The 25,957-nt window shown below is 37.2% G+C and overlaps 1 protein-coding gene across 4 annotated transcripts in view; it reads left to right on the top strand.

The window, feature by feature from the left end:
• Nucleotides 1–25,957, top strand: part of PRKDC (protein kinase, DNA-activated, catalytic subunit) — an 87,866-nt gene that overhangs the window by 46,184 nt on the left and 15,725 nt on the right. For all 4 annotated transcript variants that reach the window (XR_003922919.2, XM_030010985.2, XM_041122933.1 and 1 more), the window contains 24 exons: nucleotides 691–834; nucleotides 1,050–1,201; nucleotides 1,825–1,956; nucleotides 2,396–2,507; nucleotides 3,963–4,087; nucleotides 4,180–4,329; nucleotides 4,761–4,934; nucleotides 5,835–5,933; nucleotides 6,605–6,815; nucleotides 7,386–7,572; nucleotides 7,950–8,165; nucleotides 9,476–9,588; nucleotides 11,542–11,673; nucleotides 12,828–13,007; nucleotides 16,382–16,590; nucleotides 17,043–17,181; nucleotides 17,769–17,957; nucleotides 18,477–18,701; nucleotides 19,316–19,424; nucleotides 20,132–20,243; nucleotides 21,816–22,002; nucleotides 23,152–23,326; nucleotides 23,414–23,604; nucleotides 25,273–25,453. Coding sequence is in view for 3 of the 4 variants with exons in the window: in XM_030010985.2 (XP_029866845.1) it covers nucleotides 691–834; nucleotides 1,050–1,201; nucleotides 1,825–1,956; nucleotides 2,396–2,507; nucleotides 3,963–4,087; nucleotides 4,180–4,329; nucleotides 4,761–4,934; nucleotides 5,835–5,933; nucleotides 6,605–6,815; nucleotides 7,386–7,572; nucleotides 7,950–8,165; nucleotides 9,476–9,588; nucleotides 11,542–11,673; nucleotides 12,828–13,007; nucleotides 16,382–16,590; nucleotides 17,043–17,181; nucleotides 17,769–17,957; nucleotides 18,477–18,701; nucleotides 19,316–19,424; nucleotides 20,132–20,243; nucleotides 21,816–22,002; nucleotides 23,152–23,326; nucleotides 23,414–23,604; nucleotides 25,273–25,453 (3,844 nt within the window). In the remaining variant the exon portion in view is untranslated. The remainder of the gene's footprint in view (nucleotides 1–690; nucleotides 835–1,049; nucleotides 1,202–1,824; nucleotides 1,957–2,395; nucleotides 2,508–3,962; nucleotides 4,088–4,179; nucleotides 4,330–4,760; nucleotides 4,935–5,834; nucleotides 5,934–6,604; nucleotides 6,816–7,385; nucleotides 7,573–7,949; nucleotides 8,166–9,475; nucleotides 9,589–11,541; nucleotides 11,674–12,827; nucleotides 13,008–16,381; nucleotides 16,591–17,042; nucleotides 17,182–17,768; nucleotides 17,958–18,476; nucleotides 18,702–19,315; nucleotides 19,425–20,131; nucleotides 20,244–21,815; nucleotides 22,003–23,151; nucleotides 23,327–23,413; nucleotides 23,605–25,272; nucleotides 25,454–25,957) is intronic.

Consider the following 25,957-nt stretch of genomic DNA (forward strand, 5'->3'; position numbering starts at 1 on the left):
CTTCTGTAAACTATAAGTAAGTGATTCATTGATACTGGGCAAGAGGTATGGCTGATTATGTTTGTCATCTCTGCAGAAGCAAATATAATGGTTTTTTTTAATGGTCACAAATGAGTCTTATGGAAACCCTTAGAGCTAAATGATGTTCTGGTTGCAGAAAGATATTAAGATACCATAATGTGTCTTTGCCTGAGAAGAAACGTTTTCTAACTCTCATTCTTGTGTAAAACATTCTCTCCCTATTTCGTTTTAAAGTATAATGTTTCTGTCTGAAATATTCCAAATCCAAAATACAAAAAGGCTGAATTTCAGAATTAATTCAAGAAGCTTTATACCCTCTTAATACTACTTTCTTAGTAAAGCTGTCTGAAATGGAAGGGTAGATGAATGGCATACTCTTTCAAATCCTTTAGGGACAGGTTTTCTGCATGAGCGCCATATTATGTGGGCCCAAGTGAAATAATTTATGTGAATATTTGGTTAAAAGTTTCTAAGCAGAATTGAGGAATGTAGTTATGGATACTTTTTATTTTAAAGTTATTTTAAAATTTTTGTACTTGTTGCTTCAGAGGTTAAGCAAAGTGATAAGCAGTTGATTTAGCAGTCTTAACCTGTAATGATTATTGAATAACAGATTATTGAATGGTTGGATAATTTGTACTTGATCACTGATTATTCTGTTTTCCTTAGGTATTCCGACCTTATGCAAAGCAGTGGCTTGGTCCATTGCTGCAGCTTGTTGTTTCTGGGAATAATGGAGGAGAAGGGATTCATTACATGGTAGTGGAAATAGTAGTTACTATCCTTTCCTGGACGAGTGTAACCACTCCCAAAGTAAGGAAATGCGAAATTCATTTTTATTATTATTGTGAATATTTGATAAGGAATGAGTGAGTTTATTATGCATTTATAATCATTTTCTACATGAGTCCACTGTTTCTTTTAGATATTAACTTCAAAAATAGCTTATTTTCTTGCTTTGTTTCATAAAACAATATATGTCTTCATGTTGGAGTCACTATGTTTATTTTTGCTCCTATTCATTGTAGGGGAATATTAAGGATGAGATTTTAGCTAACAGATTGCTTGAATTCTTGATGAGGAGTGCCTTTCACCCAAAAAGAGCTGTGTTCAGACACAATCTGGAAATCATAAAGACAGTTATAGAGTGTTGGAAGAACTGTCTCTCCATACCTTACAGGTAAGCATTTAGACAATTGCTTTCTTTTATCAATATTTCAAGAATATAAGTGAACGTTATCAAGGGAGATGAAAAGGTAAATTCAGCTGCAATAGTAAACTTTTTGTCCCTAGAGTTGACAGTAGAACTTCAGAACTGAACTCTCCAAAGGTTTTAACTTAATTTGTAAAACGAGGAGAGAGACAGGGAAAACCATATAGAGGATTACAACTGCAACAACAAAAGCAGGAGTAATATCTGCAAAGACTTATGTTTTATTTGAAATTTTGGGTATTGTCACTGAAAATTGGTGCACTCTTACTAAGACTTCTGTGATCTGCTGTGCTCCTGAACTTGTTGCAGAGAATTTGTGTGGGCTTACAATCTCTTTTTAGGTTTGGGGTTTTTGGTTTTGGGGTTTTTTTGTGCAAAGACTTCTTCGTTGAAGCTAAATACTTCTTTCTGAATATATGCTTTCTACTGGTTTTGGTGGGAGTGTATATGCATATATACATACTTTCTACTGGTTTTGGTGGGGTTGTATGTGTGTATATGTCTGTATATACACAGAGAGTGAGTGATTTATGGTGTGTATATTTTGGGGGTTTCATGTATATAATTACTTTTATGTTTTTATCCAACAGTTTAATATTTGAAAAGTTTTCTTGTGGAGGCCCTGATACAAAGGACAATTCAGTGGGAATTCAGCTGCTGGGAATTGTTCTTGCTAACAATTTACCTCCCTTTGACCCAACGTGTGAAATAGATCGTGTCAGGTGAGAAATGCAACTTTTTGGCGAATGATTTTGATAAAAGCTTAAGACAAAGGGAGCAAGTCTAACTTGTCAGCATGAAGCTGGATGGGAGCTGAATTGCTTGTTGGAATCGTTTGTCCCATCATGCCTTTGCTATTGTCTGTCAGATGCAATGCTTTTCTAGCTGCAAACTACAAACCACACTTATTTTGGAAAATATGGAGAAGGATGTAAGCTTTTTAAAGTGGGGCCCAGGGTTGCAGTTTCATGGGAATTAACAAAGTCGGGAATTGCTAAAGCAGGGATTTGAAACACTGCAGGTGGAAAATCCATGTTGTGCTGCATTCAGCTCTTTTAAAAGCAGTTACTGTTCCCCTAGGCAGCTCAGGTGAATTTTTTCTTTCAGTTTAAAATTGGATGCTGGAGTAGTGGCTTACAGCAGGTCTACCTTTTGTGTTAGGTATTTTCAGGCTTTGACCAGCAACATGGGCTTATTAAAGTTTAAAGAAGTTTATGCAGCTGCAGCAGAAGTGTTGGGACTCGCTCTTCGATACATTGCCGAGAGAGAAAATGTAAGTGAACTGTTTTGTGGGTTTGACCATTCCTGTCTTAATGCTGTGTACATCTTCTATATGACTACTCAATTCAGCTCCAAAAACGAATGTATTTAAAACTGAACAGTCTTTGTCCAACAGATCGAGTTAAAGGTTTAAACTATTAACTCAAGAGGAAAAGAACTTGAGAGCAGGCTAAGTGCAGAGTTTTTGCCCTGCTGTTTTGGAGCTAACACTGAATGGTCTCTTTCTGAGGCTTTGTTCAGCTTTTGCCAACCAGCAACACTGGCAAGGTACATTTAAAGTTGGGGGATTTTTAAAGGGGGGGGGGGGGAAATGCAAGTTGGTAGGTTTGGAACTACCTTTTGAATATCTGTATCTGAGGATTTTTAATAACTTGCAAGTTTTGATGTAAAATTTAAAGGTATTTCATTTAACTTGGAATCCAGCTATTTTCTAGGTAGTGGATAAGGTGAATGCAAAACTTACTCGCTAAATTCTACAGTATTAGAACTAGGGATAGTGCTTAATGATCACAGAAATCAGTTTGAGATAGATACTAGAAGTACTTACACAACAGTTAGTGAACTTCGGGGAATTTATTGGCAGAAGAGGTTCTAGCGGTAAGTAGCATCAGCAGGTTCAAAGAGAAATTAGGCAAATTGACACACAAAAAAAAATAAATCCATGAACAGTTTCTAAAAACAATAGACAACAATGTACACTCTCAGATCCTTAATCTAATGATGGATGCATGTTGGCTTGTATGAGAGAAGAGGAGGACAAAGTGCAGCTGGGCTCATGTGCTCCCCCTAAATATCATTCTGCAGCTGCTGTTGGAGAAAAAAATACCAAGATATTGGCTAGGTGGATTATTAGTCTGATGTTGTAGGTTATTCTTACTTCTCTTGCTACTATTCTTACTTCTTTCCTCACTTAATTGCATTCTGGTTGTTCTTTCACAGTTTGTAGAGCATATTTCATAAATTGAATTCCTGCAGTCTTCTCTTTCAGTTTTCCAAGCTCCATTATAAGCAGTATTTTGAATAAAAGAGCAAAGATGTTGCAAATGATTTATCCTATACAAAGCTTATTTCTTTGACATTAAGTGAAGGTTGCTGATTATTTTTCACCTTTTCACTAAAAATTTCTGGTGTTTTATATTCATTACTTGGAAGTCTGCTATACCGAATGAGAAGCTACTTACTATTTATATAAGCATACTAAGGAACTTGTATTTCAAAATTAAGCTGTTGGTTCCAAACCAATCAAAGGAAGCTCACAAATGTATTGTTTAAGCAGGTAATCACGTGTTCCAGCCAGGCACAGCTGTACAGCAGCCATGAAGCACTGTAAATGTCAAGACGAGGCCGGTGGATCTTGCCTAGCAAAATGCACTAGAGTGAAACAGTACAGCAGCAGAACTATGTGTCATTAAGGCTATGCTTGTCCTACTGTCTTTCTCATTTTCAGGTACTTGAAGATCCAGTTTATGATTGTGTCATAAGACAATTAAAACATCATCAGAACACCCAACAGGATAAGTTTATTCAATGCTTGAATAAAGTTGTTAAGAATTTTCCACCCCTTGCTGACAGGTATGTCATGATTTACATGTATGTTCACTGCAGATCTAGAGGAATAATAGAAAATAACTTGCTTTTCTTTGTTGGCTTCTGGTTATGTTAAGGTTTATGAACGCAGTGTTCTTTTTGATACCCAAACTTCATGGTGTGATGAAAACCTGCTGTCTGGAAGTAATAATGTGCCGGGCAGAAGAAGTACCTGATCTCCACTTGCAGTTAAAGAGTAAAGACTTTATCCAGATCATGAATCATAGGTGAGTGGTCATGTGACTACAAATGTGGTTGCATAGTCTAAATTTCTTGATAATATTTTCTGTGCTGGCCACAACAATTTTACATTCAGAAGCATTTATAATTCATGTTCACTTTTTGGTCACTGCTCTCCTAATTTGAGCTAATGGAATCTGGGAGTTAAGTATTAAGATGGTTAGCTCACTGTGAAAAACAAACAAAAAACCCTAAATAGCGTTAAGCTGAAACACCACTGGGATGTGAATTTCTGTAGTATGTATTAGTTTAGTTATATTCTTACTCCTAGGTTGAACTCAAAAGTATTTACCTAAAGCCCTTTATGCAAAACCAAATATTATTGTTAAAACCTAAACTGATCTTCTGGTTCTGTGTGTAACAGTGAAGAGAAAAGCAATGTAACTATTCTTTCGGTTTTTTTCCCCTCTCTTTTTAGGGATGATGAAAGGCAAAGGGTTTGTTTGGATATAGTGTACAAGATGCTATCTAAACTAAAACCACTAGAACTTAAAGAGCTTCTTCCTGGAGTGACAGGGTTCATTTCTCACCCTTCTGTACTATGTCGACAGCGCATGTATGATATTCTGATGTGGATTTATGATAATTACAGGTGTGTATTCACTGCAGATGTTGTCTTTCAGTGGTTTCTCACAGGCAAAGTGAAAGTGCTTGTAACGCTGTCTTCCAACTTCATGTCCCTCAGTGTGGGATTTTTCCAGTTCTCAGAAGAATAGAGCCTGTGGTTTGCCTAAGTAGCTCTGGCCTCTGGTGGCAATTTTATCATTTCCACTAAGGGACAAATACTTAGACCTGAACTTTAGCCCAGAACTGGGGTGTTGCGTCACCACAGCATAATGGCATAAGAGGTCTTAGCTCTGATGCTTCCACTTTTTCTTGTTGCTGGAATTTGTAACTAGTGAGAATTGTACCCTAGAGAAATTTGCTTGTAAGTAGAAGGTGTATTAAGGCACTTTGGCATGATCTGGATCCCTTCAATCTGGTAGTATAAAGGCCTTCTTTCTGTTTGACCCCTTAGAGTAGGGAACAGGCATGTACTCAGTTTGACAAGCGGATTGGTGTTGAATCATCTAACGTAGTTGGGTTCTATTATGTGCTTTTTCCCAAGATAACTTAACTATTTGAATGGATAATTATTGTGAAGAAAAAGTATAGTCAATTCTTACTCTAGCGTCACTTGGGAAAAGCTAATTCTCTGCCTTTTTCTCAGTTTTAACTTTGCAAACTCAGAATTACTTCTGTTTGGCCTTTGTAATAAATACCTAACATGTATTACTTAGATTTCTGATTTTTTTCTTTTCTAAGTAGTGGAGAGACAAAACATTTTTGGCAATTAAGACCTCATGTTGTGAAAAAAATGCAGTGTTGTCATGCCAAGTTGAGATTTTTGAGAAGGGCAAGTTCTTCCTTTTCTCCCACCATCCTCATCCTCTTATTTTACTATGGATTGTTTGAGAGAAGTCATTAAGAGACATTTTTCTCCTACCATCAGTGATCCAGAAAGCCAAGCAGATGGTGATTCTCAGGAAATACTCAAACTGGCAAAAGAAATGCTGCTTCGAGGACTAATTGATGAGAATGCTGAACTGCAGTGAGTAAACAGTCTTGTCAGGACTGTCTGAAGTAATGAATCCCTAAATTGCTCTTTCTTTGTTTATAACAGAAGAGTTGATCCTTGGAGGTTTTTAAAATATTTTAATATTAAAGCATAACAGTGAGATAACATTATTTCCCTTTCTTCCAGTAAGTTAATTTATAAAATTGCGTCCCATACTTTTACACCAAATTTAAGTGAAGCATAGAGCTTTTGAACAAACTTCTAAGCCATGGAGAAGTTGTTTCAGTATGTTAGACCTAAGTCTGCATTAATGTTCTAGTGTTTTTGAAAAACAAGAAGGCCCTCATTATACACAAACACACAAAAATAGATTACATGTTGGAGGATGTTGGATTTTTTTAATTTTTTGGTGAAGCAAAAGACAGGAGATCTCTGTGCTTCTCCAGCCATAGCACTTCTCAAGAGGAAAACAACCGAATAGAAATAATTTCAGAGTAAACCTTTAATATTAGTTGAATGGCCTAGAGCATGATAGATGAATGAGGAATTTGGTGTAATTCAATGGAAGATCCATGGCATGAAAGAGTTAGTTGAAGGCTTTATAGTCTTACTGTGGTTTTGGTTTTTTTAACTTGACTTTTTTGATAGCATTGTGTTTTCTGGTAGCAGATAACCACGAATAACTTTATTCCTTGCCTTTACAGATTAATTATTAGGAATTTTTGGAGTGATGAGACAAGGTTACCCACAAATACTCTTGATCGCATGCTGTCATTGTTAAATTCTTTATATTCCACCAAGATTGAAACACAGTACTTGAGTCTAATCACAAATTTTCTGCTTGAAATGACTAGCAAGAGCCCGGATTATTCCAGAAAAATATTTGAGCATCCACTGTCTGAATGCAAATTTCAGGTGAATTGTAATTTGTTATCCTGCCTGTAAGCATGTGTCAAATTCTATTCCTTAATGTAGTTACCACTTGGACAAGAGTGGCGTAGCGAAGGACATTTTTGAAACTGCGTTTTGTACTCCATAGTTAACAGATACAACAGTCATGGGTTATGCACAGTATCAGAAGTTTGATTTTTCTGGGGGCAATAATTTGGCTTTCTTTTCAAAAAATAATTTAACTAAAATAATTATATATACCAAGTATGGTTGATGTATAGAGTTCTGAAATACCTAAAAAAGAGGGTAGTCAAGAGAAGCACCATAAGCTGGAGAAAAATTGTGAAGAAAAAGGAGTACTGGTACAAGAGCTGTAAATCAGTCCTCAGCTGACCAGCCCAAATTAGCTCAGCAGAAAAGCTCACTGTGGAGAACTTTTATGTGTTTGGGGTTTTTTTTATAGTCAAGTTCTGCCCCTGTACCTGGGATGAAGTTTTAAATTCTGTACTTTAATTTCTGCTATCCTGTATCAAGGAAGGAAGGCAAAAAGCCTCCATTCTTACTGTTCTTGTTAAAATCTTTCTGTGTTCATAGGACGTTGTAATTAATTCCAGCTGGCGTTATCAAAGCACTGTGCTCACACCTATGTTCGTGGAGACTCAAGCTTCTCAGATCCACAGGAATTTATCACAAGAAAGATCCTTTTCGGCTTCTGGGTCAGTCAGTGGTCGAGTGAGGGCTACCCAACAGCGATATGAATTTACACCTACACAGCATGTCAGTAAGTCCAGACCAGTGTCTTCTGAAATTTTCTTGTTTGCTATGGGAATGATTTCATTCTCTTCATTTCTGTCACTTATGAATTTTTAATGTGAAGGTGTAGATGCATTTAATATTTTGTTTTCAAGGGCTGGTTTTTTTTGTTTTGACATCAGGAGAAAAAACATCCAGTCACGTTTTTATTAGTCTCATATGTATTTTATGTTCTGCCTAATGTAAAAGAATTTTGTTTCTTACCTAACAGCTTGAAATCTGTTCTGCCCATAAACACGGGGAATTATATTTTTGGGGAAGGAAAATTACCTGCTTCATAGATGTTTTCAGTTGATTTCTATGTGGATATGTCACAGCTTTTTTACAATTTATGTTTTTTTACAGGTGGTAGAAGTTCTTTTAATTGGCTAACTGGAAGTAGCATTGACACGTTAGCAGAGTATACAGTTCCTTCATCTTCTGAATCCTTGTCTTCGTCCATGCTGTTGGTTAACAAACAGAGTGAAAAATTTAAACAAGTAACCTTTAAACCAGTGGGGCCGGATTTTGGGAAAAAAAGGTTGGGTTTGCCTGGCGATGAGGTGGACAGCAAAACTAAAGGTCTGTAAGCTTTATGATGCGATTTCTGTGTAAATACGACATTTTTATAGACAATCTTTGTCAGTTATTTGGCTGACAGTCCATGATCTTTGATATATTCTAATTGAGGTTCAATTTGAGAGATTTTGTTTTCAGAACTGCGTGGTGATACATAATGTGTGGCAAAAAGCTAGAATTGTGCTAGGAACTGCAAAACTGTTGCTAGACAAAAGAACTGACTAGATAAGAAACCAGCTGATGCAATCTTTGCATTCCTACCTCTCCCTAAGATAATTGTAGCATGAATGTCAGAGTTCTGTCCCTTCTGTTTTAAATTTAACTGCTTTTCTCTTTAAAAAAGAGATCTCTTTAAACATACTTTTTCCAAACAATTTCAGCTGTGCTGACATGATCTGCAACATATTGCAATCTGTCATTAAACTACCTGCTATTTTCTGAGACTGCTCCTTCATCCACCCAGTCGATAACTGAAAAATATCAGTACTGTTCTGGAATGGCTTAGGCTCCTTCTCCCCATTTCCTCCCCATTTCACCCTTGCCTACTTTGTCATTAAAATTTTGACTGGAAGGATGAGAGTAGGAGTTCAGGCAGAGAGCTATAAAGATTGACCTTTTCAATACCTGAGAGGTGTTTCAGGGCAGTTTTGAATGGACCATGCTGAAGTACAGAAACAGAGGGGTCAGTCTACCTTCCAGTCAGTCCCTGATCTTCTACCAGGACAATACCAGTTATAGTGGTATGTTTTAGTTAGCTCATTCTTCTTTCCTAGGAAATGGACTGAAGTGAGCAATCTGTAAAGTCGCCTTTCTCCATGATTGTCCTGAGCAGGAGTTGATCCAGTGACAGCTCTGAAATAGTGACTTAAAAAATATAGTACTGTATTTTTATTACCCAATCTTTGAATATATTTAGCACCTCTTCTATGTAGGAAGCTATATACTTTATGGAATATGGTGCAAATGCCATACTTGCCTTTGAGAGCTTGAAATAAATCTGTCATATGGGACAAATTTGTTTATTAATTTTATTGCCTTTCCCAGTACAATAGTTTGACCCCTATACCTCATCCATGTGCTTAAAGTTTTTATGTAAATGCTTATTACCTCTTCTCCTAAGAACACTTTCATTTGTTCTAATTTGCTGTCTTGTTGAAAGGCCTTGCCTTGAGTTGTTGGATATGAAACTTAAGAGACTAGCTCATAAGCTAGTAAATAAAAAGGTGATGTTTGTTGTTATATGATGCTCTTGCCTTAAATGTGAAGTTTGCTTGAGAAAGGAAAAGCTGTGGACATGATCGTGTGTTCCCTAGGTATAGAAGAACGAGTAGAAATTCTAAGACTGCGGAGACGTTTCTTGAAAGACCAAGAGAAACTCAGTCTGATTTATGCTAGAAAAGGTGTGGCTGAACAGAAGAGAGAAAAGGTTTGTCAATTCAAATAAGTTTAAAACCTTAAATCCCAATGCCATTTGCAGTCTTGTGCTTCATCTCTAGAAGTAATTCTGTGAAGAAAAGGTAGGTGTAAGATACGTGTTGCTACTTCAAGAGCTTTAGAAGGTTTTATTTGGAAATCATGCTATTTATGTGCTTAAAGTTAAATGATGTTACTTAGCATGAGTGAGAAAGGAGCTGGATGATAATGCTTCCAGTCTACCACTTAATGTGTATGAAGTGATTTTATGTGATGGAGTCCCCAGTGGCAATGGGAAGCTCTTTACAGTTGTCATCCTGGAAACTAGGCACCTTGAAGCTACAGTGCTCTGCAGAAGTAGTTGGAGAACATTATCCAGTGTCTGAAGGTGAACTAAAAAATGCGATACAGCTGATGGACTAACCAGAACTGTTGCGTACTTTTAACCTGAAGGAACATCAGTAAAGTAATTTGCTGAGTGTTTATCAAGGCCAGAAACTTGGTGTTGTGTTATGTACTTACAATAAGTTTAAGTATTTTTAAGCTCTGTAACAGTTTTTCAGAGGTTCATGTTACTAAAAATAACATAGATTATCGTCCAAAAATGATAGCAGTTAGACCAAAAGCAAAGGAACCCAGGATTGAGAGCTACCAGTTTGAGACACTCTTATAATTCTTTGCAGCTGCAGACAACTGTGTAAACAGAATTTACGTCTGGAAGAACCACACAAACACCTATTTTAGCCAATTTATATTTACTTGCAGGCTAAAGCTACCATTTCCTCCCACCCTGCAAGAGAGAACCTGTAAACATGTTCTGTATGACAGTCCAAAATACACCAACAAAACCCCCTGTGATATTCCACAATAAAAGACCAGAAGAGGCTATGAATGCTATCAGGACCTCTTAAACTTTTCAAGAGATTTGTTGCACTTAAACACAAATGGAACTTGGTGGCTTGCATTAATACTATACCTGATGGGGCAAAACAGGAAAAAGTAGGTCCTGAGCAAGAAAGTATTTGGAAATAGCTTTAACAGTCCTAATTTCTCCCAGCATATTTCTCTTGAAAGTTTTTTGAAAATCATCCCTTTGAATTTGTGCAGAGGAAAAATGGGCTCAAACAGCAAAATTACAAAGGATTTACAGAAGAGAAAAAAAATCTTCAAGCTTTCTCCTGTTTCCCTCTTCCATTCTACCAATGTATATATTCACCCATTGTCTGCTGGTTTAACTGGTAATGGCAGTAGTTAAAAATAAAATCCCAACCTCTAAATTTACTGCTGATTTCCTTATAGCATATCAGTGCTATGAAAAGGAAGAAAGACAGAGGAAGAGATAAGTTCTGTCTATATCTGGTAGTAGCTCTTATTCAATTTAAATGTATTCCTTTAAGCCTCAGCAAAAGGCAGGGCAGCTATTTAACAACTGCAGCTTACAACAGTGTTGTTATGGTTTGGTTTAAATTTTACTAGGAATCAGTTCTACTGGGTTCATCCTTCTTCCTTCCCCTTCCGATCCCACTGTGTGAAATAAAACACACTAGCTTTAGGAATTTCATTTTACTTTGCACCCGGGCCAGGCTAAGAACCATCATATTATGGACTACCGTGGCTCAGCTGGCAGGCAGTAACTTATTAAACCATAGCAGCTCACTAGCTGTCAGTCATAATCATTCTCTTTAAAAATGACTTAAATACTACCTGTATGGAAGCAGGAACTACAAGGCATTAATATTAAAAGTTAATTGCTGAAGTAAGTCTATGAACAAGACTTTGGAGTTTTTAATTGACTAAGATAATTTTGGGTTTAACCATTTTACAGCTTTATAGAAAAGGTATTTGTTTAACAAGCATGGCAAAAGTTTATAAAACACTTCAGAAATGCTCTTGCTTATTTTGTCTTATCTAGATATAGGTCTTTCTAAGTAGTATTATTTTTTTTAACATGAGCAATGCATTTCAGGAGATGAAATCTGAGCTGAAGATGAAGTATGATGCCCAGGTTACTTTGTACAGAAGTTACCGAGTAGGAGACCTTCCTGACATCCAGATTGAATACTGCAGTCTCATTGCCCCTCTGCAGGGCCTTGCCCAGGTCTGTCTGCTTCTCAAAGGTCATTTGTGAAGTTTTCTGTTTGTGTAGGGAAAATGACATGTAGTTGGGCAACTGCTTTCAAAGTCAACCACTGTGATATGCATTTAAAGAGTCTGGTTTGAGGGAGTGTTTCTCCTACCCCTGGGCTGGTGCAGTGATGAGAGAAGATGCCTTGTAGCTTGCCTCATGTGAGCAGTTGAGTTGAAAACGGAGGACCTGAGACATCAGCTGCTGTCCATTGCCTCTGGGTTCCTCTGCTTGAGAAACAGATGGTAGTGGTCTTTACAGACATTATTGCAAAGGACATCTCACTGTACAGCAACAAAACAGCCATTTTTATTCTTTAATACGGTTATAGTGGAGTTGTAAAAATACAAATAAAGTTACTGTGACTAAGACTGGACTCAGACTACTCAGTAAAGCTGATCCAGTGTTCCTTTTCCTACCTGAGAGCAGCAGAAACTGTAGGCTGAATCTGTCCCATTTTACAGTGTTTAGGAAGTCACAGTGTTCCTGATTACCTTTGTATTTACTTTCTTTTGAGGGTCCCTTATCTCTCTGTAAGGGGAGGAAGTAGCACCTTCATGAGTTATCTGAATAGCATCAGATCAAGAGTTAGACCAAACTCCAGTCCCACGATAGACCAGAATGCATAGGATTATGTTACACATACAGATGTGTTTCTGGGTTGAAAAAATGCCTTTAAATCTCAGATGGAACTGTCTGTCTGTACAGTCTGTTTCTCTGTGTTAGCTGCCTCAGTGTTAGGTCCAGGTCTCCTCACACATTGACATCTTCTGTTTTTTCCTGAAACCCTCTTCACTGGCAGTGGTGTCCAGGAGATGATATTGGGTGTCTGGTTCCTGTAGTGGGAATTGTGAATATGTGAAAATAGTAAATTCCATGCTCTCCACCAACACTCTGGCCTGAAATCTACATTGTCTTGGAGTTTCTTTATGTAGAAGAATTAAGATGGGATTTGAATAGGTAGTACAGTAATTCCCAGCATAGGTCTGATGCATGCCAAACTAATTATTCCACTCCCAAAGAGTGTCCATATAGGGATTAGGTACAAGGTGGGTCGTATTTCTTAATTTTATTTATTGTGTCACAGCAAAATTCAGTGGCCTTACTGCTTTTGTTGTAATTTACAGAAAGATCCAACATTTGCCAAGCAGCTTTTCAGCAGTTTGTTTGGTGGAATTTTTCATGAGGTAGAAAAATCTAAAACTCCTTCTGAGAAAAAAGCCATCATCCAGAAGCTGCTGAACAACTTCAATAATTTCCTGAGTATGAGCCTGTCTTACTTTCCACCATTCATTGCGTGCATCCAGGTAAATCCTGCTCTATGGCATGAAAGTAACTGAATATAATGTCTTTGTCTGTGTGATAAACCCAGTGGTAGTGAAGGTTAAATACCATTACTGAAATTTAGACGGAAACGGAAAGAGAATTGTTAACCAAATGGATATTTCAAGTGGCTCTTGTTAAGGTGAACAAGGTAATTCATGCCTCTGAACTGATTTTTCAAGGTTTCTGCAATTTCTGATCTGTAGAGTTTGAGTCACCTTATAATGTTTTAATTGCATCAGTAACAAGAAGAGACTTGATTTTAAATGAAAGCCACAACAACAACTGAAAGGGTTACATGGGTGTCATATGCTTATCTTCCTGTTTCTGGAAAGTACTTACTGAGGAATACTTTGATGTCTTGAGGGTATCTGTAGCTGTCAGACTATTTGTTGTTAGCCTCTCACTTATTTTTTCAAATTAGTCCCTTGAAGTAGTTGTCTGGGGATTTTCAGTAATGAGAGAAGGACTCAGTCCCACCAAAGAGTAAGTGGGTGCACCACAGCCGTTCCACTGGAAAGGAAACGCAAGCCATTCTGCTATGAGAATATACTGACCTGGAATAGATTGTGAACTTAATCTTTTACCCCAATTTTCAGGAAGATAAAAAAAACTTGTCCAAGCACCTGTTACATACTTGTCACTGTATTTTAACATTCAATCTTAATGTTGCATCTGATTTGTAGCTCTCAAAATAATCTTTTTTTGAGTGGCAGGTAATGGCGGCTTCTTTTCTGTTATGGAAATTTAAACACTCTGTGACAGTAGATGTCATTCATAATACAGGAGAGACATCTAGTTTGGACTAGCTTTTTAAACAGTGACAAACTTTGCTTCTTAGTACTTGTATTTACGCATCTGAAAAAATGTAATTTCTTGTTTACTTTTTTTCAGTGCAGCTGCATAAAAGGTCAAATGCTATGGGGATTTTTCTGGGCTGTCTTGGTATTTTTTGAGCCAGCATCTCACAATAGCTATCTGTTAATATTCCCTCTTGACATTGCATTTGATGGTTCTCTGTCTTGATATTATTCTTTGTGTTGAATTATGCTGTCTGCTAGACCCTAGTAATAACACCATTGTGTTAGGCTACTTTCTTTCTGAATAGATGTAAAATGAAGACTCAAAAAATAGGTAAGTTAAAATTAGTCAAAAATACAGACTTTGTAAGAGTGGTAAGAGCATCTCATTGCCATTCCCATTCAATAACAAAAGAACAGCAGCACGAAGGCAAGCCTCAGCCTGTGTATTTGAGCATCCTGCATAACAGCGAGAGCAAGTCTTTTCCCCGACAGAGAATAGAGTTCGTATTGATCAAGAGAGGGAGCTGGGAGAGGGTGAGTGAGAGCATACAGTGCTGAGGCTATCATCTGGCTCACAAAGGCTGTCCTAATGGCTTGGCCATTTAGAAATACAACTTCTGTTTCCTATACACCAACAGTATAATAAATATTGGCTTGTTTCAGAAAAGCTTCCTACTTCACTGCTGTTTCCTTCTGGCTGTTTGACTTTTTAGTCTTCTACAGGTTCAAGTCCTATCAGGAGAGTAACTTGGTGATAAAAAGAACTGGTTTTGTTTACAGGTATAATCTTAAAATTAACTATGAGGCTCTGGGATTGGCTTTCAGGACAGATTAAAAACCAGCTGAAATACTAAGAAAGAAATTAACCCCATGACAAAAGTTTACATAGACTCCATAGAGATACCTGGCCTCTGAAGAACATATAATTGCCTTATGAGTATTTTAGCTGTTAGGCCAGCTTGGATGCCATTCGTCCTAATCTTTGAACATGTGGTGCAAGTAAAGGCAGAATGCAGTGCATACGGAGCAGGGAATATTCCCTCTGCTTTCAGAAGATAAGTGATCAAATAGTCACCAAAATGCACTAAATAGAAAGATACCTCCTTTGATGTGGGATGATGTCTGTAAATTATGAGTTTGGGAGGGTATTAATTCTCTGGACATACCTTTATATTTGCACAGTTCTTACACTTTTTCCTAGGCATCCCTGAAAAAGGGCTTTTGGTCTTATGTTAGCAAAGCTATTCGTAAGTTTTTAGATTGTGCAGTGGGCACTGCGTCCCTGGCATAACCCCTGGTGTAACCCCAAAAGTTGGCAGTCAAGGAATGTGTGCCTGTACATGGGAGTGTCTGGGACACATGTACAGCTTTGATAGAAACTGGTGGTTGAAATTGCCTGAATAGCAAGTGAAGCATATGCTAACTCCTCATTGGGATACCTCTGGTCTGTAACTCAGGAAGGTACAACAAGCTGTTCTTTTTCTGATTTTTATTGAGCACAAATTTATTGGTGTGAGAGTCTCAACTATACAAATAGTGTAATGAGTTTGCTCATGTCAGATGCCTATTCTGCAGTTTTTGTGGTGGTTGCCATTTATCAAAGGACTGTAGCTTGGTTGTTCTCACAGTCTCCTGCTGCAATTTCCAAATAGCAATTTTTTTTCACTTAGTGTTCTTGAACATACTGTGGTGCAAGAATAAAATTTTAATGTTTGTTCTAAAACTCAGTACTGTTTCTTGTAATGAAAGTTATATTACCTCTCTTCCATGTTGTAGATTTTTTTTTCTGTTTGATTAAGATATTATTGCAACTTTCCTGTGGGTTCTTAAGTGAAAAAAAACCCCTGGCTTTAATAAACTCGTCCTGCTACTTTCTTGATATTTTTACCTGTATTCGGGATAATGATTTAAGTATTTAAAAAAACCTTCAGGTAAACAAGAATGTTTATCCCTGAAAAAGAGGTTATTCTGTAGTTGGACTAATGTTAAATACAATAAAGATCTGCTAGAAATATTGTCATGTCTTCAAATCAGGCAGGACTAGATGAGTACAGTACTAAATGAGTCTAGCAGGAAGCTGTGGTATGCTAAAACTGGGTAAGTGTGTGGACAGAAAGCCTCCAGCTCAGAGAAGAAACTGTGGTTAGTTGTGCCTTTGGCTTATGGCAGGAGTGCACCGCTCGGTAGGTTAAGTGAAATGCAAATGTTGTGTAGCAGGCACCACACTGCCAACAAAGAGAAGGAAAGATTGAGGCTGTGAATGTGTCCATCTATCTCTCCCCCACTTCCCCTGAGTTTCTATCGAGAGAGTTGTCCTGTGCCCTGGAGACAGACGAAGTAGAGGGGTTATTTTCTGCTGTTCTCTGTCGGAAGAGCAACAGCACAGAAGGAAAAGATTCCAGTTTTCCCGGAGTTAGGAACTTCTGGAGATTTAACAGTTTATTTCCAAAGCTTGCACTGTAAGAAAAGGGATACCAAATAGGTGATCTGTAAAAGATAACTATCAGTATAGTTTTAGACCAAGTAGACACCTGTTGTTTTCTTTTATTTTATAGGAAATGAGTTACCGGCACAGAGAACTACTAGAACTGGATTCAGCTAACGTGAGCACAAGCTGCCTTGCAAGTTTACAGCAACCAGTGGGCATCCTTCTTCTGGAGCACGCCCTGATGGCTCTGTCCCCTGCAGAGGAGCCCCCATGCAAGCGGATGCGTGGGAGGGCAGAGCTTCCCCCAGATGTGATCAGATGGATTGAACTTGCTAAGTAAATTCTTGTTTGAGACAATTTACTCCCATTTAGGTTTGCCTTGTGAAGAACTCTGCCCTTATGGCTTATGGGATTTCTTTTTTTAGTCTTTCCTTCTTTTAGAAATAGATATGCTTTTAATTTCTTGTCAGTTGATTGCTATCTTTCAGTTAGACAAGTTAGACTTAACAGCTGTGCATCCTGATGGTGCTATCAGACTGCTGAAAAACATCTTTTTCATAGATTTTTCAACTGAGGAGTTTTCATAGTTCAGGTATTACCCTACAAGATGAAGCTTATCTAGTTAAATATGTATTTATGATCTTATATAAGAAATATCAATATTTTTTACTATTACAAGCCAGTAGTATTACTGCTTATTGAATTATTATTTTTTAAAATTACTTATGTTTGCATTGATATACCTCTGTTCAACTAATTAAAAGATTTCCCTTTTCATTTTTTACTAGGCTCTACCGATCTCTTGGGGATTATGATGTCCTTCGTGGCATTTTCAGTGGTAAAATTGGTACTAAGGAAATTACACAGAAAGCGTTGTTGGCAGAAGCAAGGAGTGATTATGCTGAAGCAGCTAAATATTATGATGAGGTAAAATGACAACAAGATTTTTTTGTTTGATAAACCTCTTATGACTTAAAACTAATAAGCCAATATTAAACATTTTGAGAAGCAGCATATTGTTTAAAATGTCCTTGTGTTTTGTTTGATTGATAGTTCAGTCTGTAAAGACATGGGAACAGATGAGCAGTTACAAGAGAGCAGTAAGCGTGATACTTTTTACTGTTGGTTACAAAGCTTCACATGTACGATCACCTAGGCAGACAAGTAAAACACCATGGGCACATTACCATCTCAAGAGAGCAAACTGCACATGTCCATAGCAAAGAAAATCTGAGTTATAGTGGGTAAAAATGAAGAAGGATCTGTTTAACCTTCTTTTAAAGTCTTTGCTCTTTAAAAATGCAGATTTACCAAAGACGGCTACCTGAAATGAATTTATATGTAAATACTGACTAGCTTGCATTTTCTGCATTTAATATTGCTGTCGTGTTCTGGTAAATTAATAGATATTTTTATGAGATAATGAATTATTATTAAGTTCCTGGTGACTTAGAATTGAAAATAATGTCAGATTCCAGCTGAGAACCTTCCTCCCCCTCAAATTCATTCCCTAGGCACTCTCTAAAGGAGACTGGCAAGACGAAGAGCCAACAGAAGCGGAGAAGGACTTCTGGGAACTTGCATCTCTGGAATGCTATGACCACCTCACAGAGTGGAAGTCTCTGGAGTATTGTGCTACTGTTAATATCGATAGTGGAAAACCTCCAGACCTAAGCAAAACATGGAATGATCCATTTTTTCAGGTTTTTAGAAATCACTTCATTGATACTGCACTGTTTTTATCTCTGCAGGGATGTCCTATGCTAATGTGATTGTGGGTGGAAATCGATTGCGTTATTTGGGTTACTTTATTATGGAAATAAGCAGAGAGTCTGATATATAAAATAATTGAAGCAGTTACTTCTGCTGTTTTTACAATGTTTAATTTTTACCTTGAGTCTATGGCTGATCATACAGGACCAGCTTTATCATCATCATCATGTTCTTGCAGTGTTTTTGTTGCTTTTATCACTTTTATTTGTTTCATGTTTTAAGAGTTACCAAACCACTGGTTTTCAAACTGATAGGATTTGCTAACAACTTCTTGAGCCTATCAGAACAAGCTGCTGTGATTTTTTTTTTTAGCAAACTGGAATTTGTCTAAAGGGAAAACATTTAAGAAGACCATTCAAAATATATTTATTTGATCTGCCACCAACAACAAAAAATTGATCATCTAATATGCCATTCCTAGAAATAAAGACTATATTTTCACCTTGTAGGAGACATATCTGCCCTATATAATACGCAGTAAGTTGAAGTTACTGCTCAGCGGGGAAAATGACCAGAGTTTGCTAACTTTTATTGATGAGGCAATGAAGACAGAACAGAAGAAAGCCATTATAGAAATGCATTACAGCCAAGAGCTTAGTCTCCTTTATATTCTGCAAGATGATTTTGACAGAGCCAAATACTACATTAGCAATGGCATGCAGATCTTCATGCAGGTAAAAATCTCTGCTATCTCTGATATGATTTTTCTGTATAAACTCATGAACAATGAAACTCTTGTTGCTGTTACTGCTGCTAGATTACACTCTCGAGAGAAACACTTGCCCAAGTACAATGAAATCTAGGTGATTTCCAATCATATGACAAAACTTCCCTTGAATTCACTGCTTGCAGTGATGGGAGGTGAGCCAGCCAGTGGAGTGCATCCTCCCATTTTAATTTGTTTTATTTTGCTGATTTCATCCATTAGAAATTTTTCAGAGTAATTGTTTGTGCAGATTAATAGCAGTTTTATTTCATTCAACTTTTCAGAAGCCTCCTGTCCCCAGAACAAACTTGAAAAGAGAGTATTACATTGAGAGGTTACAAGTTCCTTCCATTACCAAGTTTTGATTGGACTGTAGGACTATCCAAAAACCTAGGATAGGAATTGCAGCTAGAATATGCCTCTATGCTTGTCCAAAGCAGAGTTGCTCTCAGATTACAGGCTATTAAATTACTTGTAAAGGGTTGGGCTGTAGAGCATAATATATAGCAGCATCAGTTTGTAGAGCACTGACTAGAACCATGTTGTAAATTCTGTATATGAAATCTCTCCCTTTCTTTTCAGAGCTATTCCAGTATTGATACTTTGTTATATCAAAGTCGAATGACCAAACTGCAGTCTGTACAAGCTTTGACAGAAATACAGGATTTCATCAATTTTATGACCAAGAGAAGTAAAGATTTTTTTTCTTAAGCGATTTTCCTTTCATTGTGTTAAATAATCATGGTTTCCTGAAATTTGAATTTCTCTTTCCACACTTAGAGTACTGAAGTCCTGTTTGAAGGAGCATAGGTCTGGAATTACTTCTTACTGTCTTACTGACAGTAAGAATTACTGCAGTTACGTAAGATAGGCTTGAAGATAATTCTGTGTTCTATTGCAGTTTTATTAGCCTGGCTGTTGTAATAAGACTTAAGTATCTCTTTTAAAAGTGTAAGTAATAGTTTTAAACTAAGATTTTTGTTGGTGTCACTTTTGGTAGCAAATAATGGTTACCAGAGATAAAAGGTGGATGTGGTATGTAATTTATAGCTACTGAGGTAGGCATGAAATACAAATTTATGTGCATAAACCAAATTATATATTAAATTTAGTTAACAGTTCCACTATATTCCAGCATATTCCTGTATGGAAAGGTACCTACCCAGTGGTGATATCCTGTGACAGTTGACACTGATGTCCTTATTGAATCTCCTGTGCTTCAGCAATAAACAAAAGCAGCATGATCACCTAGTAGTGTATTTAATGCAAGCCCAGAAATGCAAGTGGGTTGTTTTATAGTCTTAACATTCAAACCAGAAAAATTGCAATGTTTGGTTTAGGCCTTTTTCACACTGTTTGGATTTAGATGCATTTAAAGTATTCTTAATTGATTTCTAGGTAACTTAGCTTCACAGGCTTCCCTTAAGAGACTTCTCAGAATCTGGACAAGCAGATATCCAGATGCTAAAATGGATCCTATGAACATCTGGGATGATATCATTACAAATCGGTAAAATTACATTCCTGGGTTAGCTTTAGTTCTGTCTGTTGAGTTCTGAGAGGTGCTTTTTCCAATGCTGCTTGTTTTCATAGCGGGGGCGGGGAGTGTTGATCTGGTGTATGACACTTTTTTTTTTTTAACAGTTGTAATAGCTCTATCAGTAGAACTAGTTTTTGTGTGACTAACTTGTGGTGAGAAGCAAAAGGAGGTTGAGCAATGGCCAGGGGATAAACTGTATTTTGATAGGGAAACATAACTGTTAATTTAGGCATTTTCTTGCATTAGTGACTACATGCACTGTGCAAGCTAGCCCACTTCAGCAGCCCTTAAAGACATCCACTTGTAATTGAGTAGGTTAGCTGCATTTAGCTCAGTGAAACACCACCCAAAAGGCCTGTCTGTTACAAATGAAAATACTTACCAACGTTGTAGGCAGTTCCAAAGTTAGGGAGTGTACAAAATAAACCCAGCCCTGTCACTGTCAGTGCTTCATGTGTTTATAGGAGAGTTAATGACCAGTGCTGTAATTAGAGACTTCTGCTGTGCAACTGTTGCTAGAAAGAACAAAGGCTCTCCAGAGACTCCTTTGGATTAGCTCCGAAGAAGTTGGAATGCTTTTTTGAATTTGAAAGTTTTCTGTCCTCCCTATGGTATCTATCTTCATCCCGATCCATTCTTCCAGTGCAAATCTACAAATTCTTTCACCTTTCCTGGGGGACAACTTCTTCAACAGCTCTGCTGATACCCACTCTGCTCTGTAACTTATTTTATTACCTCTTGGTGTCAGGAAAGCATGGCTACAGAAGAGCTTATTGCAGTTAAATATTATGCAGAATACCTGGTATGGTTTTAATCCTTTACAAAGTCTCAAAACATTCATGACATGAAGAGTTGTCAGTGTCTTAAACACTTCTATGTGCTTTTAGAAAACCTTTATCTCATCTTAAATTAGTGACAAAGGATGTGCCAAGCTCCACTCCAGACTGCAGTGCTATCCTGTGCATTGAATAACAGTCGACATAGTAAGAGATGCTATTAAATTAGATAGGACTAGTTGTAGAATGAAAAGGATTTAGCATTGATTCATGGCAGTTCCCTTTCAAAAATTGAGTACGGTTGCTGGTCTTTTCTGCAACACAAATTTCAATGTTTACATGTGTTTCGTGTGATATATGTTTGAATTGCAGGTTGACATAAAATACAGCCTGGCAGCTACACTATATAAATGAGACTCCTGTTTGTTCGTACTTCTGTCAGGTTGGAATGCAAGTTATGGCTTGGTGAACTTGGAGGTTGTAGCTGTGATTTTAAAAGAACAAACTAACAAAAAATCCCACTCTATTACGGACGTTTTCTAATACTTAATCTTATCAATTCAAGATTCTAGAATGCTCTCAGGGACAACCTGTCCCTGGTTATGACTTTCCCGACTGAGCGCTATCTTTAGCCTTGCTAAAGATGATTGCTATAGCTTGCCATTTTTTCTTAGCTTTGTTTATTGTCGGGCAGATCAACACTTCTGAATGTTCATTCCATTGGATGCATACCAGAGTGATTTGTACTCCTGTTGTCATTGTGCAGGTGTTTCTTTCTTGACAAACTGCAGGAGAAACTTCTCTGTGATCAGGCCAATGATAGTATGGAGGTGGATGAATACAGTGCTGATGACCAAATGGAAGTGGATCAGCAGGGTGAAGACATTTACTCAATGATTAAAAGCTGCAAATTTAACATGAAAATGAAGATGATAGAAAGTGCCAGGAAACAGGTGACTGTACTGTCTGATAGCTTCCAATTTTGTGAGAAAATACATACGAAGTACAGCTGGAAAAGCCTCTTAGGTGGTCTTGGGCACCTTTTTCCCAGGGCGGACCTTGTCTCTTTCTGACGCTGCTGTCCAGGACATTTTGAAAGCTCAAGAAAGGCAGTTCCCCAGTGAAAGAAAACAAGTGGATAAACGTTAATTACAAATTTGATGATAATTTGTCATTACTGGAAATGTGCCTGGATGCCCCTTTGATCCACAGATGGTTTCTGACACTCTAAAGGGCAGATAAATAAAGTACCTGAAGTGTTTCAGTCTTTAAATGAAGGAGTGCTTGCAACCAACATTATGCTTTCTCATTTACAAATAATCTCTTCTGTACAAGAAAACAAATCGAATTCAGATTGAATCAATATCATTTATTTCAATCAGCAATGATGAAACATTTTATGATTTGGGGGGGGTTATGGTTTTTCATGAATGCTCTTAGGTTAACACTTACATAAAGAACTAAAGCTAAGTGACTTAAAAATTTTGTTTTGGATCTGGCAGTTAAAATGGCTGTAACATAGCCTTCTTTGATGATGGGCCTTTGGTGTTTCAAGCTTGAGACAAGACGAATAATACGCAAGTCGAGGTTTCCCTCATCTTTCTGAGATGCTGCAGAAATCTGCACTCAGTGACAAGAGTTTATTTTGAGCACTGTAATAACCAGATATAATGTTAGTGCTGTGTTGACTATACACACTTAAAGGAGTAAATGAAAAATAAGCTTTCCTTTAATGTTACTTATATAAAACTTTGCATTAATACACAAACGTAAGTGATTTGCTTAATGGTATTATAAACAAAGTTACATTCCCCATATGTATTCGTAGTGCAGAACAGTTAATGCCTGTTTAGTCATGTGGATAGAATGCTTTTAATTTCCTCAGTTTGTCAAACCTCTGTTCTTCTCTTTTCCTTTTTCAAATTTCTCCATTAGTGCAAATCTGGTTTTGAATATGAGACCCAACAAGCAGTGGACCCCTCTTCATTTTATTATAGCTTTACTTGTGTTACCTAAATCCTCCTCCCTTAATTTGGTTGCAGAAAGGTTTTCTTTCCTCTTCAGATACATTATCTGAACATTCTATCTTAATTTAAATACAGAACAGCTTCTCAGTTGCCAAGAAGCTTCTGAAAAACCTACGCAAAGAAGCCAAAATGAGGGAAGACTGGCTGGTGAGGTGGAATTACGCCTATTGCCGCTTTACGCATAGTTGCAGCCGGAACCAGAGTTGTCCTGAACGCGTGCTCTCAGTGTTAAAAGCCATCTGCCTGCTTGGTAACAGCCTTCTCTTTGCTTCACATTGTTTATTATACAAAGCTGCTTTGTTGTCACATTACCAACTTTGTTTTTGAATTCCAACAGAAGATACCAAATCTGACTATCTTAGCAAGAACATAATGGCCTTCCGAAACCAGAATCTTCTTCTGGGTACTACGTACCACATAATGGCTAATGCTCTTAGTCAGGATCCAAGGTGCCTTGAGCAAATCGAAGAAGAAAAGGCTGGAAAAATATCAGTACTATCAGGAGAAAGTCTTGAGAGTCCTGAAAAGGTAAATAAGAGGGGAAAAGCTTTTAGGTATTTCAGTATTGTGATCACTACTTCAATAGGTAGTGATGGATACGGATAGATAAAGAGAATGTGAAACCCATCTGCTATTAGCAGTGATTTGTCCAGGAACACCAGCTAGGGGAAGAAGAAAAAATAAATTAAAAAAAACAAACTGTGATTGCTGTTTTGTCTGGTTTTTGCTCTCCTGGAGTTCTGCAGCACTGTAGCCTTTTTAATTGGGAGAGTGTTCTTGTGTTTCTCTGTTCTGCTTCTTGTGTGAAGGGGAAAGACATAGTCATGGGAACATGATCCTCAAAGAATGCCTTTATTTTGTCTGGGCATTTCTAAGCTTCATGCTGTCAGACTATCTTATTTCATAAAGAGATCTTTATAATACTGGTAATGATACTGATACACTTATCTAAATAATTTTAGTGATAGAGGGGAGAGGGGTTTTTAAGACAGAGTATATGCAGGTCATCTTTGCCTGTTTTGGGGAGGTGTGCATTTAAAGAATACAGTGACAGACTGTGCTGCATCTGAAATTGTATATGCTGTCAGTTGTCCCAGATTCTGTGGCACTAACTTCTTGTCTGTCAAATTTTTTGAGTAAGAATTTGAAGTACCACTGCTAACTCATTTCTATTAATTCCTAAAGCCACCATGAAGACCCTTAGATATGATCCATATCAGTATAAAACAGCAAAAAATTGTTCCTAATTTGTGGTTTTTTGGTTGTTAAAGAAAAGCAGATAAAAAAGAGATTCCTGCAAAAAAGATTTTAAATTTTCAGGTGTGTAGAAACTTGAGCAAAAGCTTAAGCTTCATTTATTAGCTAATTATTAGGAGCATTCTTCTTAAGGAAACCTAAAAGATGAGCATAAAAGCTCTTCTGTGTCAGATGAGTCAGACTGGGATACCAGATATTTCTGTAAGATTAAGGACCTTAGCCTTATTTTAGCTTAGTATTAAGCAGTACTGTGACCCTAGCAGTTTCCCTCTACCTACCTGAAATTCAAACTATTTGATTTCAGTTACAGCATTTGTCAGTTGTTCCAACTTGTTCTGCAGCAATTTTGTATATTGTTTAATAACTACAATAGCTAAAATGTCTAAGGTTGGTAAGTTTGTTGGCAATATGAGAACATATGTACTTGATTTATCAACATTCAGTTGTAAAGGATCTTGTCAAGTCCTTCATTGCATGAGCTGCATTAGAAACGTGTGATCAATATGACAATAATGACATCAGATTTGGAATAGTTTGATGCATGCTTTTTTAACACAAATTCTTAAGTGTAGCTGTAATGAAGATGTTGCAGATAAGTCAATATGAAAAAAATAGCATTTTTAATGTTTTCTGTTAACTGCAAAAACTCTAGTAACATTAACTTCTTTTCAGTTACAAAAATTCAACATAACATGTCCAAAGACTAATTGTAAGTTAAAATTAGTTAAAATTTTCCACTGAAAATTGTGGAAATTAATATTCTGGAAGTTACTGCTAGAAATAACATGCCTTTTTTTTCCTTTCTATCAGCTTTGTAATATCTAATACAGTTTTATCTACTCAAGATTTGCAACCAAGCTCCAGTTTCAGAAATAATTGTTGAATGCTACTTGCTAACGTGTCTTTTTTTTTTTTTTTTCTCTTACGGTTGAATTTCAGGTATTGGCAGGTCTGAATAAGAAGGCTTTTCAATGTTTCAGCAGTGCTGCGAGGAAGTCCGAAGAGGAGGTGCAGTCCCACTCCATGGAACATGTAGATCTGATGGGAGTTATTGATGCATATATGACTTTGGTCGGTTTCTGTGACCAGCATCTGCGCAGGGAAGAAGAAGGCTTGCTTGGTTAGTCAGGATTTCTCCTAAGCATGTGTGGTGGATTTATCTGTGATACGTGAGTTTTTGTGATACCCAAGAGATCTCCCTGAGTAACACAGCTTGAATTTAAATGGAACAGTTTGTCCTCCAGTTCAACAGTATTTATATTCCCTTTTTTGCCCCCACTATTACTGCTAGCTTTGGTATTAATGAATCACTCGTAGTCTCCCTCTCACTTATGAGAAATACATCATATCCAGCAGATGCTTCCCCTTGTTCCTTCCCAGACCACAGCAGTGCTGTATTTAAAACAGGCAAGATACCAGCAGTGATGCAGCTTCCTGATAAAGCTAATCCTTACAGTCCCCAAGTACATGTGTTGCAGATGTGTGCAGTTCAAACAGATGGGAAGGAGAACAAAGTAAAAATACAAAATACGCTGAAAAAAAAATACTGAATAGTAAAGATGGATGTTCCAGATGATCAAAGACATGGAACAAGTGATGGTGTTTCTGATAATTCTTGTTTAAT

This window comes from Aquila chrysaetos, chromosome 4 (genome assembly GCF_900496995.4).
Source record: "Aquila chrysaetos chrysaetos chromosome 4, bAquChr1.4, whole genome shotgun sequence".
NCBI classification, from domain to species: domain Eukaryota; kingdom Metazoa; phylum Chordata; class Aves; order Accipitriformes; family Accipitridae; genus Aquila; species Aquila chrysaetos.